Raw genomic sequence first — 16,955 nt, 5'->3', positions numbered from 1 at the left:
TTAATCCTTTCTACAACATGGGATGGTACGGTTGAGTGGTAGAATACATTAAAAATTTAAGTTCAAATCCCAAGGCTCAAGTCAGAAAAAGTTTCATGAGTCCAATCAGCTCTAATGGATACTTGACTTAAGTCAAGTGAAAGTAGAAGTGAATGATGGGCATAATGTTGACCACACAATCCTTTCATATGAGGAGGTAAAAAAATATATATAAATCTACATTTTTTGTCTAATTGAACGGTCATGTCTGAAGGTGCAATTGAGAACTTTTTCCTTTGTAAATAATATAAATTATATAATGAAATATATATAAATCATTTAAGCTATAAAACAATTTTAAAGAATTCCCTTTCATTATTTAGAATTAATAAAATTTAATTATCAAAGAACTGCAAACATGGTGAAGTGGACAAGGATTTGTTGAGAGTGAGAAAATAGAAGGAAAAAAGATAAATGAATTATCTCTACTGATAGTCAAAAACACAGGGAGTTAATCTTAACTGAAAACAACCAAGAAAATTGTTGTAGATTAAATTGTAAATTGTTTTTATATTCAGAAAAATTAAACTTTTTTTTTTAATTTTTGAAATATCTAGCAACCAGTTTCAAAATTTTAAAAAATTTGGTGTAGAAAGTTGATTACATACAATTATTCAGGTTGAATAGACTGCCCAGAGAGCTGTCTGTAGAAAAATAGAAAAACAAATTATTAAAAAATTAATTTAAATAGATCCAGTATTTACATAAAGTAATGCAGAAAGGAAACAAAAAATGTAATAGAATAAGCTTCAAAATATTTTTATCAAGCCAAGCTTGGCAGTACAGGAAGTGCCAGTAGCACACAACAAAATGTAATTTGTTCAATAGGCCTATAATAAATGTAACCATTCTAGTAAGTTTAATGTCATAATATGGATTTGTTTTTAACATAATATTTTGTCTATAGCCTGCTTTTAAAACTTTTTTTTTATAGCACTTAAAATACACACAACAAAAAATTCAAATAATGCCTGATATTATACGAGAAAGTCTTTGTATAGGCCCAACTACTGTTAAGTTTCAAATTATTCTAATAAATTCTAAATCAAAATGAATAACTTATCCACATAAAGCATACTGATAAATTATAAATAAAAACATAACCTACTTGTGGTAAAGACTTGAAACAGGCATGAGGCATTATTCCCTGCAGCGTCAAAAGCTGTGGCTGTAATATCCACTGGCACCCCAACGTCCCTCACGGTGACCGTAACGCTGGGCACAGAGAACTGTACGTTCACCACCCCCGTATCATCTGTGGCAGTGACCAGAGACCTGTTGAACACGTACGTTACGTTGGTGCTCGCTGAGACACTTAAGAGAACTGGACAAGGGCATTCCACAACAGGAGGGGTTTCATCTGCATTACAACATATAAAAAACATTATTTAAAAAAAAATTAATTAAAAATTGATTTAAATTTATAATAGAAAATATCAATCATATGTCTGATCCTAAAAATAAATGTCGAGTTATATAACAAACTCAACCAGCAGTTTTAAAATGTTAAACTTTAAATTTTGCTAAATAGTTAAATAACTTTTGATTATTTCCTCAAGGAAAGTACTATATTTACAATCATCATTTTTTTTAACCTTGCCTCAGGTTTAAAAAGTTTATGTTAAATTGTATGAGTGTTGAACATAAGAGCAGCATGGACAAACCTTTAACTAGTAGCACAACCTGGCAACTGGATGTCAGATTTTCTCCGTCCCTGGCCACAAATGTCACATTCATGTCTCTAGCGATTGGCTGGTTGGGTAGAAAGTATTTCGGCAATGTGGTAATTTCCATAACCAATTTGGAGTTATCCACAGCAGAGGGTGCATACAGCGAGGCGCTGGCATAGCGACTGACCACAATAGGTGAGGCTGGACAGTTGTTAAACACAGGCGGCTCAGAGTCTAGTGGCAAAAATAAACATCTTCAGTGAGCATGGTGAAATTTTACTCAAAGCTAGAAATGGATTATACACATGAAGCTATGACATTTAAAGGTTAAACATACATTCATCTTTAAGTCAAATACACACACATGAAGGTATAACATTCAAAGGTTAAACATTTATCTATAAGTCAAAGACACACACATGAAGGTATGAAAGGTTAAACATTTATCAATAAGTCATAAACACATGTTGGTATAACACCTTACATGCAGTATAAACCCTCATTCACATGTTGGTTTAACATTCATAAACACATACAAGTGTGACACTTATCAATACATACAGGTGTGATACTCATCAATACAGACAGGTATAACACATTTAATACATAAAGGTATGACACTCATCAATATATACTAGTTTTAATTAATACATACAGGTATAGTTATGACACATATCAATACATAAAAATATGACTTTCATAAATTCATACAGGTATGATATTCATAAATATTATAGTTATGACATTCATACATTCATACAGGTATGATATTTATAAATTCATACAGGTATGATATTAATAAATACATACAGGTATGATATTCATAAATAAATACAGGTATGATATTTATAAATTCATACAGGTATGATATTCATAAATACATACAGGTATGATATTCATAAATAAATACAGGTATGATATTTATAAATTCATACAGGTATGATATTCATAAATACATACAGGTATGATATTCAGAAATAAATACAGGTATGCTATTTATAAATTCATACAGGTATGATATTCATAAATTCATACAGGTATGATATTCATAAATAAATACAGGTATGATATTTATAAATTCATACAGGTACGACACTTACCTCAATTTGAACTGACACATCCATAACTGCAGCTATAACACCTACACATGTACACCTGACATTCATCCATTCCTACAGCTATGACATATGTACACCTGACATCCATCCATACCTACAAGCTATGACACTCACCTACACATGTTGGAGCAGTGGTGTTCCACTCTAACCCTGACCCATCCTCTGCCTGCTGACATATAAGTCCTGCCTCTGGCTTGGGAGTGTAGCCAACTCCGGTGCAGTTGAAAACCCTCTCCTCCATGTAGCTGTAGTTCCCATAAGAAACTAGAGCATCAGGCGGCCGCCTTAGGTCAGGGCAAGTTCCATCTTAGAAAAACATCCAAATATTTTAGAATAAAAACTTTATTTCAATAACATTTTAGGTAATTATTAAAGTCAGAGAATTGAATTTCTTTTCAAATGTGTATTTATGTGTTTGCCTCATGTTCGAATTTGGGTTGAAGTCAGTAGAATGTCCCTGAGTCCACCCAGCTCTAATGGGTACCTAACTCACATTATGCTGGGCATAGTGCTGACCACACTATCCCTTTATATGCCAAGGTCTCTGAAACAGATGAACTCTACCTTATCTGCCCCATGTCTCTTAAGCATGAACAGTAATCAAGGCTGATTCGTATGTTTAAGTTCTTAAAATAAAAAGAATCTATATTAATTTAATTTTAACCCTTTGAACCCACTGTGCCACTTTTTCAGTCCGTTCCTTAAAACACCAATCCCTGACATGCTGACATATTAGCCTGAGACTCCTTACCCCAGATTGACAGTCCGTACATAAAAAGGTATATTTAAAATGGACTTCGATGGTACTGATCACCCCATGGTAGGTTCCTGTCATGGCTGCAACCTCAAACTATTTTTGTTTGTTCTGCTTATTATTTGCAATTCACAATAAAAATTGGGTTGGGAACGTCAATAATCAGCTTTCTATTTAAGTGCACACCTAGAATCTACCTCTTTAAAAGAAGTGTTTTCCTGTTGGAAGGGCTGGCATACTCAGTAGAAGTGTTGGCTATAATTAATGTGCATATGGTCATTAAAGTAATGAAATTAAGCTTGTTTTTATATTCATGGTCTTCATTTTTCATTTAGAGTAATTAACTTCAGGAGCTCAGGGGAATGGGGATTTTAAGGTTGGGAGAAAAGTGTTCAAAGGGTTAAACAAACACCCTAAACTACACCACTGTAGGTTATCTCCTCTTAATGAGTTCAGACACAGTTTACAGCAGTTTAAAAATGTTTCAAATCAGTTTTCACAGCGTGTTGTATATCAAACAAACATGTGCTATTTAAATAAAGGAGTAAAGGATCAAGTTAGACAAAATGATAAACCACTTACAAACACAGTCTAGATTGGTTAAATTCCATAGTCCACTGTCTTGGCAGACGACTGTAGCTCCCACAGGGCCTCCTCTCTGGAAGTAAGGAAATTCACACTCAAACCTGAAAGACTTCCTGTCTAACCGAGACTGTGCAGTCCAGAAAAGGGCCACAGCACCAGTGGGTAGGTACATCTCTGGGGGCCCACAGGTCAGGGTTGATGTTATAGTACCAACTGAATGTACACAGATTAAAATGTAATCAGGCAGGTCAGGGTTGATGTTATAGTTCCAACTGAATGTACACAGATCAGAATAGTATTCAACACCTTCATGAATATTCCTTCAAATTAAATTTGTTTATATACTTCCATTTAATTATATTTTTAACTGAAGCTCTAGAAAATATCACACAAATGATCTTAAAATTGTTTTGTTTATCAAAGATCAATTATAAATCTGAGTTTATTCTACGCTGGTGAAAATTCATTAAAGGATACAAAAAAATATAAATTATAATTATACCTGTTTAAAATAGTTGTGTTACTAAAAAGAAATATGAAAGCACAATGACACAGTTTTGAGCGATGGTATTGAAAATTTGCACTAAAAGTCCTAAAATAAATATTCCCTTCAATTAAACACTAACAGATAATTAATATTTAATGACTGACTAGCAGGAAGATTCTTGCACTTACCACTGTTTTCACAACTGGAGTTAACTCCCTGCATCCTGTAAGCAATGATGCTAGGATCAAACAGACATGTTCTAATTTTGTCTGTAGAATTACACTGAGTAATTACACTTGTATTATAGCCCACTGTGGTGTAGTTTGCTCCTTCTCCTGTACAATTAACCACTGAAAATAATATTATCAATGAGTAAAAATTAATTGGCTTTTAAAACCAGATTTATCTGGCAAGTCCAAAAATATTTTTAAAATTAGAAAAAAAAATTGGGGGAATTATTTTGAATTAAGTTGGAAACTTCATCCATTAATTATTTGTAATTATTTTTAAAACTAATTTTATTAAATGTATCAACAAACATAAAAACTATTATTATTAGTTTTCAAAGATAATGGCAACAAACAACAGACCTGTACAGTTGAGATTTAAAGACCAGTTTCCAAAGCTTGAGCACACAGTTTTGTACATTCCCCCTGATGGGATGTAGCCTAAGTCACAACCAATGGTAACTGTATCATTCACAAGGTAACGCCTCTGTGGATTCGTGATGTAACCATTTGAAATGGATGGCTCTGGGCATGCATTGGCTGTAAAGGGGAGTTAACATACATTTATCATAATGCTAAGTATCATAAGGGAGATAATTACTAACTTGTGTGCATCAACCTGTTCTTTTATTGGCTCATTTCTGTTTTCTTTCTTTCATTAAACATATTTTAATACTAACATGTAGATGAAAGTTTAGTGTTACTTACGCACACAGGTGTGGTTTATGTAATAAATATCCCCTGGTTTTAATCCATTTTCTCCTTGCAGTATATATACTCCACCAGATCCATTGTAGAGAAACAATGAAAATCCTTCCGGGCAAGTACATTGATAGCTTCCAATTGTGTTCACACAAATATGGCTGCATGAATCTATGTGTTCCACACACTCATTTATATCTACAGTAAATATTTCAATAGAAACAATTCAGTAAACAAAAACTTTCAGTAGCTAGGTTATCATCTAATGTTATCTATTGCAAGTTTTAAGCTGAAAATGAATTAATCTTTAATAACCTGCAGTGCAAAAAGATTTAAATGTTTAAAGCTTTGCAAAAAATCAATTACCTTTACATATTGTTAATTCTAGTTTTTAGATATCAAACTTTAATGCAAACAGCAAATAAAGGACAAACTAAAGTATAAAATATGACTAAATGGATTCCACAGGTTTTATCTTAGATTTGAACTCAGGACCTTCTCTGCCATAAGACCACATCAAGCTAACCCACCACCATCTTTTATATTACAAACAAAACAACAAACCTTGACAGCTCTGCCCAACTCTGTGATATCCAGCTCGACATTTACACTCATACGTTGAATTACTCATCACACAGAACTCAGTGCTGTTACATACAACACCAGCACATGGGTTGTATGTGCTATCTGGAAAATACAAAATCAAAATTTCTTGATATAACAAAATAACTAAAGAGGAAATGTGTATTATTAGCTTTAAAAACATCAGGTGGAATGTAGTGTTCAAAACTGAAACAACTCATCCAGTGAATTCACAATCAACAAAAAAATTGCAAGTCTACTGAATAGTCTTCATTAAAAAAAAGCTACCTGTAAACATCAATCTGAAAATAGATTTTATAAATTGTTCTCTAAAAATGTATGTTAGCAAGATTTTAGTTTTTGGGCTTGAAGTTCTAGAAACTACCTTAACAGTGTACCATTTGTTTACATCTACCCCTCCTTTAATTTTTCTTCAATTAAAGAGCACATATTTCTCTTGACCATATGTTGCTTACTACGGGCTGACCTATGGCTACTGGCTGACCTATGGCTACTGGCTGACCTATTGGCTACTGGCTGACCTCTGGCTACTGGCTGACCTCTGGCTACTGGCTGACCTCTAGCTACTGGCTGCCCTATGGCTATTGGCTGATCTATGGCTACTAGCTGAACTCTGGCTACTAGTTGACCTCAGGCTACTGTCTTACCACTGATTAGCTACTGGTTGAGCAAAGTCTGACCACTACAGAAAACTTACTGAAAAGAAAAAAATTTGAAGTTACCTAGTACACAGGAAGGTACACGATCAAACGTTGAGTTGCTGAAGCAGGTGATGTTGATGGACGCACTGAGTGAGGAGTTGACCAGGTAACCTGCGTCACACCTGACCTCAACCGCCTCACCTGCCAGCAGGGTGGTCTTGTTTACATGTGCATGCAGGATTACAGGAGTGATGCACACTTGACCTGTGTCAATAATGTAGAGGTTTTAATGCTGTAAACTGCATATGTGCTGTTGACTTAGATATTTATAGCTGTAAGCACAGATGTGCTGTTTACATAGATATTTATAGCTGTAAACTACACATGCACTATCTACGTAGATATTTATATCTGTAAGCTACACATGTGCTGTGTTCTATCTACATAGATATTTATAGCTGTAAGCTGCACGTGTACTGTATACATAGATATTTATAGTTGTAAGCTACACATGTGCTGTCTACTATCTACATAGGTATTTATAGTTGTAAGCTACAAGTGTACTGTGTACATAGATATTTATAGCTGTATGCTACACATGTACTGTGCACATAGATATTTATAGCTGTAAGCTACACAGATGAGGTAAGCCTGCAGGTCTTATAACAGTAACCTAAACTTGCGTGGCATGATCTGTGTGCAAGTACAGAAGTTAAAGCTATAACCTACACAAAAGTTTATACCTTTTCAAATTAGAGGATATGCTTGATTTTTTTGTTTTTTTTTACAATACAGACATTAAAAAATTAAGACTTTACCCACTAATTTAAAATCAAGCAAAATATTAAGTAAGACATTGAACATGGAGCTGGCATTAAAATATGAAACAAACATTAAGAAACATTTGCACAAAACATTTTAAAAATCTAATACTTGGTTAAAAGAGATAAGCTAATTTACATTTATGTGTAATAAAATCCCAACTAAAGGGCTAAAATAATTCAACAAGAAACTTACGTGAGCATTTAGGGACTGGACTACTCCAGGTGCCATTTTCCAAGCACACCAACAAAGGTGAGCCAACTAAATGAGACCCTTCCTGGCAGGTGAAGTTGTACATGCTGCCAATCATGGTGCCATTCTTCAATTTTAATGTCCACTTTAGGTCACTAGACAAGTTAGTCAGTGGTGGACACACCCCCGCATCTGACAAACAGAAATTATAAAGTGTGATGAAAAGCCTAAAGTATAAAGATTATCTGGATAACAGACATTAATTTAGTCACAAACTGAGTCTGTAAAACAGGCTGCTTAGTGCCAAAAAATTCAAGATTTTAATACACATTAAAAGGCTTGAAGACTAAATAACTAGCAGGAGAAGTCCTAATTGATTTGATATTAAGATTGAATAATTAAATATAAATTAAAAACTCAGGAGAAAAAATTGGCCTGCCTTAGGCAAGAGAAATATTTGAGGATTGGTTAAATAATTGAAAAGTGTCCAGATTTATCCACAAGAAATACTTAAACGTTGATCAACTAAATTAACTACAGCCATATATGTCCTGGGAACTAACAGAAATAGTTGACGAACTTAATTACACAAACCCTTATTAATACAGGTAGGTGGCGTGGTCCAGGAAATGGGTATTAAGACACTCCACTGAATTAGAAAAGTTGATCAACTAACTAAAAAAGCCCTCACCAACACAGGTAGGTGGTGTGGTCCAGGAACTGGGTATTAAGACACTCCACTGAATTAGAAAAGTTGATCAACTAATTAAAAAAGCCCTCACCAACACAGGTAGGTGGTGTGGTCCAGGAACTGGTATTAAGACACTCCACTGAATTAGACCCCACTAGCTGATAACTGTGCAGACAGGCATAGGTTGTCTTTGAGCCAGGAACTTGTCCACTAGTTGACTGGACCATGCCATTTGTTATCTTTGGAGGTGGACCACAAGTTTGTGCTGTGGACGACAAAGGGAATTTGTCATTGCTATACACCTCTTGCTTTTCTTTCTTTAAAGATGTAAACCGTGATTTCTTTCAGAATTGCTATTTTAAAATACTAGTGGCCACTAATTAATTCTTTGGTGCATAGAGCTAAATTAGTATAAAAAAATATACATCTGGGACTAAATGGATAAAAATGACTATACAAAATCTATACAAAATTTATACAATATGTATGCAACAAGTATACAAAATTTTAAAGCTAAACACCAGGTATACAATAGGTATAAAAGAGGTAAAAAAGACATGAAACAGTTAAGCAAATACAACCGGCATACAACAGGTATACAAAATGTGTACAACAGTTAAGCAACAGGTATATGCAGCAAGCATACAACAGATATACTATAAGTATAAAACATGTACTCAGCAATTACACATCAGGTATGCAATAAGTATAATTAAATATTAAACTTAAACTGTCCATTACCACTAGTGTATACTGCCCTGAATCCTCTCCCATTACTAATGGCGTTGGTCTGGAAGCGGACCAGGAGTTGTCCATCACTATCTGTGACATTGGGAGAGAACTGGCTTTGTGTTACATTTTTCCCTTGTGATGAACTGGTGTTTACATCTGAGAACACCTACAAGGGGAAATAACAACATTAAACATCCCAGTTAAACTGAGGCAGTGGTTTCCAAACTGAGTGGTGTACCTATAGCTAGGACTAGTGCTAGGGAAGGTATGGAAAAAGCTACACAAACATTATAAAAATATACAAATATAACTCAGTTTTTATTGATTTATTAGCCTCATCACTAAAATTCTTCTCTTTAATTCTACTTTTTTTTATGGTCAAGGTTTTTTAGATTTTTGCATATACAATCTTTTTTTAGCAGTATTATTAGAGGTGGGGGTGACACCAACATCTAATAATTTACTATGAAAATGATGATTTGTTCCCCATGAATTAATAGGAGGAATAATATAATGTGTGCAGCACTGGATGACACTAGACTTAGCAAAGCCACTAAATACTTTTTTTAATTGTGGTACTTCAGTAGTAGTGATTTATAAGCCTTTCATTAATGTTAAACAAGAGAGTGGACCAGTCTATACCTGTAGCAGATCTGAAGAGTGGATGTCAAACTGAGCCAGATCAAACTGGAGTGTTACAGGCCTATGTGAGGATGTGTTGATCAGCCAAGTACAGTTCTGGTAATTTGGGTAGTTAACATTGGGATACCCAGGGGAAATAATTTCTCCATCTTCTTCAGTGAGAGTTACAGAACAACCTGGATCCAAGGATAATATATAAAATTATTTAACACACAGAAAGCTTTACATTTTTCATAGCCTGTTGGACAATGACATTTTTAGATTCTATAAAACATTGTGCTAGTAAAAGAAAAATTGTTCCTTTATTACTTATTTAAAAATTAAATGTGCCATTAAATGTATAAATAGCTGCTGATGAAAAATATATTTTTAAACTTGATTAAGACTAGTAATCTTTATGTTAAAAATATGTGCCTGTTTTATATGTGAAGTTAAATCCTCTGCCAGTTATTCCACTTTTCTGGGATGTTTTGTAAAAAAGATACATGTGAGGGCCAGTAGAAAATACGTAACGCTTGGTTGGGCTCGTGGTTGAGTCGAGGCGAGCCAGAAGTGGGCTTGATGCAACTTCACCATCTCTCACATTGATGTAGTCACCATTCATGAGGTCAAGGTCTAAAATCTTACAGGAGGAAAAAAAAGAATAAATTTATTAGAATTTATTACAAATAAAATATTTCACCATTAGAGAAATAGTATTCCAGTACTGTATTAACTTTTAATGCTGTTGAAACTATCCAGTGCATATTTTACTAGTATAGCTTGATGCGGTGTCAAGGTTAAATTATGCCTGATGTTCAGTCTACACACTCTCCCCTCTACCCTTTTTGAAAACACTGACAGTGTTTAGAAGGATAAATAGCTGAAATTAGAAAATAGTCTGCATAGATTTATATTTATTGCCTGTTTGCGATTTATTGCCTATTTGTGATTGATTTCCATGTTTATTTTTAGTGAAGTTAAAATTCAGTTATGTCCCTTAGCCTTAAGGACTGTGTAGTTGAGTAGCAGGGTGCTCAACTACTATTCCAAAAGTCTTGAGTTTGGGTCTAATTACAGGCTTTTTTTTAATACCCTTAGTCTTACAAAAGATGTTTATATGGCTTGAGCAAAATTTAAAGTAAACAGAAAACTAGCCGCTAACCTTTAGCAGAATGACTTGTCTGTTGTATTTTGAGGAAATGATGTAGACAATCTCTTGATTTGCCAGATAAGGTGAAGGATACTGGTATGAGTGTAGTGGCTGAAAGAAGTCTTCTGAGAGTAGCTTAACACTACTTTTATCTTCTGTAACTGAAGATAAAAAAATCAAATGATAATTAAACAAATCATTAGGACTCTTCATAAATGGAATTTAACAGTTTTGTTTAATTTAAAGTAAAGCGTGCAATTGCAAATCATGAATCTGTTACAGCAGTTTGTTTTTTAAAACATACAATTTAAAAATAATATTAAATTTTTTTTTATATGGTTAATCATCTTTTCCCTTTTGTGCCCAAGACACATGGGGTTGCTATAGAACGCTCTTTCCAATTTTGCCAGTTTCTAGCAATTTTTTTTGCAGTACCCCAAGATAGTCCTGCCTATGTCCTGTTGTGCACTTTTACTATTTTCTTTTCCCTTGAGACAATCAGTGAAGCTACATTTTTTATTACTAATATACATTACCAAAATAATCTAGAGTGTTATTACATTTTTAGTTTATATTTCACTTTGGAGATTCAATATTGCTGTATTCAAATAAAGAAAACAAAACAAAAAACAAGAAAAGATAAAGATCCACTCTCCTAGAAGAAGAGTTAGAAAAAGAAATCAGCCATATTACACACCTGCCTCCCAGTTAGCTTTAAATCCCCTCAGCTGTCTCTGGCCGTCTGATGTAAATCTAATGATCATCAGGTTGTTTGGACTGTAAAAACTTGTTACATTTTGGGTTCCAGAAAGATGGCCAAGTGTGACGGAATTTTTCTCAAGTTTCCCTTTCCCTAAGACTGTGACAACGTCAGCATTCGGTTCAGTCTCAAAATCTGTGAACTGAGACAAAACATTCATAAATAGTCTATTATTAAGTTAACAAAGAGCTTATTGCAAGGGAGACAATCTATTAAAATAATGTCCATAAAAAATCTGTTGTTAATTAAATTTAACTTTAACAAAGTGCTTATTGTAAGGGAGGTAATCCTTTACAACAATGTCAAGAAAAATTCTATTATTAATGTACTGTTAATATTTTAAGGGAGACAGTCCTGCTCAATAATTGTCCATTAAAAAATCTATTATTAATTTTATTTTAAAGCTAATAAAGTTTTTATTGTAAGGGAAACAATCCCTGAAAACAATGGTAAAAATAATATCTTATAATTGAACTAACTTTTACAACTGATTGATAATTTGTATCATTATTAACCAGTATACACGTATCATAACAAAACCGTAAGTGATCACTATAGTAAAATAGTACCAACAGTAATTTTAATGCTAGTTCCAATAGGTCCTTCCACCAGCCATAAACAGCTTGTGTTGGCCTCGTAGGATGATTGAGTATCAATAACACCTGAGGCACCTTGCTGAACTGTGTTACACCTTGAAGCTAAATAAAATTGAACATGCCTTTAGTTTTTGTCTTATACTTGTAGGGTCTATGTTTTAGTTTGTAAAAAAACAAAAACAAAACTTTTCAATATCAACTTAGTTTTTTAAAAAAACAATTTTAGGCAAATTTTTTTACAAATAATTTGTTATAACTAATTTGCGTTGCAGCATGTTGGTGTAGATTTAAATTATTTCAAGTAAGTGTATTAAAACTGTCTATATCTAATTATCTTTAACTTAAGTTCGTAAGAGCTTTATTTTCATAAGAGCTTAAGGCTTAACTCTCAAAATTTTAGCTCATCAAAACTTAACGTACATTGTACAACATTATTAATGTCAACAGAGCTTAACTTACGACAGATAATCTAATGAGAGCTTAAATTAGACATTTCATCTAAAATCTAATCAGACCTAAGTTAGATATTTCATCTAATCAGAGCTTAAGTAAGACATGTCATCTGACATCTAATCAGAGCTTAACTTACGACAGTTCATCTCATCAGATCCATCTGAGCAGTCATCCTGACCATTGCACACAGATTGTGAAGACACACATTTATTGTTTGAACAACGAAATGTTCCTAAAATAAATACATTATTATAAAATAATAATTTTACAATAATATTCTCTTATATACATAAGCCTACTGTAAACTATTGATAAAAATAATTTTAAAACAGAATCATGTAATTTTACTTTCAGAATTCCTTTTTTTTAAATTTGGCATTGCATATTGACCCCTTTACACATCGTTGCATAATGGCGAAAATGTCGACCCCCCCCCCTTAAAGACAACATTAAACTTCAGCCTAATATTTCACCCTCCATTTTTTTCGAACTGTGTCAAAATTAGGTATAGAGCTAGGCCCTATAGTTCTCTATTAACTGTTTGTGTCACGATGAACAAAAAAATAAAGAATTTATTTTTTTTTTTATAAAATGCAAAAACCACTGCAAAACTTCAATTTAAAAATTGTTTTTCGAAAATGAAAATTTGGACACCTTTTTACACACTTTTAAATGCCCCTACCCCCAGTTGCGCCTCGTCATAAAATCCGACCATCCCCTTTTCGAGTGTGACGTCATTTCTGGACACACCCCCACCCCTCCTAATCGTTGAGAAGTTGGTTTCCATGTGCACTTCTATTCCAGAGTGTCTCAACTAAAGAAATTATTTTCTAACCATTGAAGCAAGCAGGAAACTGACACACAAAACTCTTCTGCTCCTCGCATGTTCCCAGTGACCAACGAAACAGGTCGCCAGTTCCAGAAATGTAAACACAGTCTCCCGAGTTGCGATTGGGCTCAGTGTTGGACCAGAATCCTTGGTACAATAACCACGGTGTTCTGTCGCCCCATTGTGTTATCGTGTCAGCACTGTTAGTACCGTTGTAAACATTTCTTAGACCTGGGGAAAAGAAATCCTCATGTAAACATTACATTACGATTAACAGTTAGACTTTATCACTAGGTATTATGTCAGCCAAATTAAATAGGCATTCGATTTTTATAATTTATTTCAAAAGAAATCTATATATATAATTCTCTTCTGGGAGACGCTAGAAAACAAGCTGTAATCGCGCTCCCTACCACCCCACCCCTACATGGTCTTAGTGAGCTGTGTTCACTCTTAATGTTTACAAGCAGAGCCGGGTTTAGTGACGACTATTAGGGGCAGATAATTTAGTTTGAAACTATTTTAAACGTAGGGAGGGGGGGGGGAGGGGGGGGGGGGGGTTATGGTCCTTAACGAGCTACTTATAGTGTTTTAAAGAAATATTTTCAGTGGCAGCGTTGTTACTGTCGAATTCAGAAATTATGAATTACTGAAAAGTAGAAAAAACAACAACTAAATAGCGGCGTATGTTATGCCGCGGGCCGGCTCGTGTTTTATATTATTCATTTGAAAACTACAGCTTTGTTGAATTCAATGATTATGTGATAAGTTTGATAATAAGTATTTTTAAAAATTGTCTTACCAATCCAAAAGTTAACAGAAGAAACATTAGTAAAAATAGCAGCTAATTTATTTGAAGAGGGGAGATCATATACTTTTGCTAGTGTTGCTCCATCTCTGTGGAAAAAAAATTAATTATATGACGAGGCCTAGGGTATTTATAAATATAGAGGCTGCTGGAAGCAGGGGCGGGGTGGCCCACGTCATTTAAGGGCCCAAAGCCGACCATAATACATTTTTTATAGTGAATTTCTAAACAATTTTCTTGCATTTTTAACTTGATGTTTGTTTTGTAAAAAGATTACCGTAGCTGCGTTTAGATTATCTTCATTCTATAGACACCACCCCACGCTCTTGTATATTGTTTTTCCTTTGTTTTTAAACCACTGTGAAAGGTCGAGCCCTTTCTCTCCTACAATCAAACTTATCAAAGATAAGCAAACGTTCAAACCACTTCCATGACTTATTTCCCTTCTTTAAATTGTCAAATAGGGGTGCTCATAAGCTCCTTTTAATAGATTTGTCCTAAACAAATTAAAAAGCAATTACTGCTCTTAATTATTCTTTTTTTACTTACTAAAGAATGACATTGTATAAAAAAACATAAAAATAAACATAACATGAGACACCATTACTTATACAAAGCTTTCATGTTTTATATTCTTTTGACCGACTAGAAGTTAGGAGGTTTTGGAGCAGAGATAATAAAAACTGATTTATTTTTAAAACACACTAATGCACTTACACACAAGACAAGTTGTTGTAATTTGTTTTAATTGAAAAAAAAACAATTTTTTCAAAACCCGAACAGGCCAGCAATGAGTATTTTATGTTCGTATTTTGTGTTTGTATATATATATATATATATATATATATATATATATATATATATATATATATATATATATATTTATATATATATATATATATATATATATATATATATATATATAGGGGGTCCTAAAAATTTTTTTGGCGGGGTGGCCCTTTTTTTCTAGTTCTGCCACTGGCTGGAAGCTAGCTATAATATAATACAATAGGGACGGCAGGGGGTTAACTATCAACTGTGCCCACTCCTCATATAGATTCTATTTAAAAATTGTCTGTGTCTGTGTATGTGTCACTCCAAGAGGGTACCAACTTTTGTGACGATGTGAGGGGGGGGGGGGGCGGAGAGTCAGAAATTGTGACGTCACAGTTTATGTTTCTAAAAGCAAATACTTAAGTTTCATTTAAACAATTATTTTGTATATTGCAAAGACTTCTTTTGTAAAATTTTATTTTTAATACGTTTGGATCAACAAAGTCAATATTAAAACTTTAGAAAGTATTCGATGTTTCCAAAAACAAAAATGTCTCTGTATCAGTGGCGTAGCGAGGTCGGGTGTCACCCGGTGCGGCACTTAATGGTGTCACCCCCCCAGAGGCATAGAGACCCTTCCCAGGGACAAACTTTCAAATTTTCGATTTGCACCCCCCCCCCTCAAACTTTCGATTTGCACCCCCCCTCGAGTTTTCGATTTGCACCCCCCCCCCCTCAAACTTTCGATTTGCACCCCCCCTCGAGTTTTTCTCTATATATTTTGCTATTTTTTGCCTTGGTGTCACCCCCCTAATTGGTGTCACCCGGTGCGGGTCCGCACCCCCCCGCCCCCCCTCGCTACGCCCCTGCTCTGTATGGATGGAGAGGGGGGGTAGGTTGAACTATGACGTCGTTTTAGGCCGAGAGGGTTTGACGTTTTGTGACGATATGTGAAGATAACGTTATTTAAGGGCGACAACGTATGTTATAAGTAAGCCTACTTGATGCAATATTTATTCCATAACGTTAGGTTAGCCTTTAGGGAATTGTAATCAAATCACGCGTACCGTTAGATAGTGTGTATGTATTTAAACTGAATTTGAAATAGTTTGATCTCCATAAAAATAGTAAAATAAAATGCGATTGTTCAAAAAGCTTTTTAAAAAATCGTGAAACAACCACTGAACCAGGTTTACATGTCAAGTTAGATCACTGTAGAATCTATACATTTCACGCCAATGGTTTGAAACTAATTGAAAAATATCTTTCTATCATCGCTTTTATTGTTGTGCTCTGCTGTACAGCTCAAGCGATGCAGATCTAGATCGATAATCAATAAAAGTCATACACGTGATTAACAAACAACATGGGGGGGGGGGGGTGGGGGGGTGTCCCAGCCAGTAACAAAACTAAAACTTACTGCTGGCATATATCCAAAGCGAGATCCCACGAGAATTTGTTGTCGTATAGTTTCAAGCAATTAGATTCAAACAACTTCCAGCCTGCCAGAAAAGAAAAAAAGTTCTGATATTTTAAATTCTAAACATTTACGAATGAGAAACATATGGTAATGATGGTCGAAGTTGCGTCAAGTGTGTGTGTGTGGGGGGGGGGGGGAGCAGTGGCGTCACAATTTAGGTGTGGGGTACTTGTGGCTTCACAAAGAAGGTGTGGGGAGCGAATACAACCGAAGCATAC

General features: G+C 34.4%; 1 protein-coding gene across 1 annotated transcript in view; it reads right to left on the bottom strand.

The window, feature by feature from the left end:
* The window catches only part of LOC131956252 (uncharacterized), a gene marked incomplete at its 5' end in the record, with an annotated part of 43,843 nt that extends 29,937 nt beyond the window's left edge, over window positions 1-13,906 (bottom strand). The window contains 18 exons of the mRNA XM_059320678.1: window positions 1,148-1,399; window positions 1,704-1,943; window positions 2,942-3,133; window positions 4,164-4,379; window positions 4,842-4,988; window positions 5,244-5,420; window positions 5,589-5,780; window positions 6,147-6,269; window positions 6,908-7,090; window positions 7,844-8,032; window positions 9,309-9,429; window positions 9,906-10,081; window positions 10,320-10,527; window positions 11,050-11,198; window positions 11,735-11,939; window positions 12,371-12,495; window positions 12,983-13,078; window positions 13,682-13,906. Coding sequence (XP_059176661.1) covers window positions 1,148-1,399; window positions 1,704-1,943; window positions 2,942-3,133; window positions 4,164-4,379; window positions 4,842-4,988; window positions 5,244-5,420; window positions 5,589-5,780; window positions 6,147-6,269; window positions 6,908-7,090; window positions 7,844-8,032; window positions 9,309-9,429; window positions 9,906-10,081; window positions 10,320-10,527; window positions 11,050-11,198; window positions 11,735-11,939; window positions 12,371-12,495; window positions 12,983-13,078; window positions 13,682-13,906 — 3,216 coding nt within the window. The remainder of the gene's footprint in view (window positions 1-1,147; window positions 1,400-1,703; window positions 1,944-2,941; window positions 3,134-4,163; window positions 4,380-4,841; window positions 4,989-5,243; window positions 5,421-5,588; window positions 5,781-6,146; window positions 6,270-6,907; window positions 7,091-7,843; window positions 8,033-9,308; window positions 9,430-9,905; window positions 10,082-10,319; window positions 10,528-11,049; window positions 11,199-11,734; window positions 11,940-12,370; window positions 12,496-12,982; window positions 13,079-13,681) is intronic.
* Window positions 13,907-16,955: the final 3,049 nt, after the last annotated feature.

Source organism: Physella acuta, unplaced genomic scaffold (genome assembly GCF_028476545.2).
Source record: "Physella acuta isolate Inbredline_101_S28 unplaced genomic scaffold, ASM2847654v3 ptg001139l, whole genome shotgun sequence".
In the NCBI taxonomy this organism is placed as follows: domain Eukaryota; kingdom Metazoa; phylum Mollusca; class Gastropoda; family Physidae; genus Physella; species Physella acuta.
The sequence above is the reverse complement of the archived record's forward strand: the minus strand, read 5'-3'. Positions and strand labels throughout refer to the sequence as shown.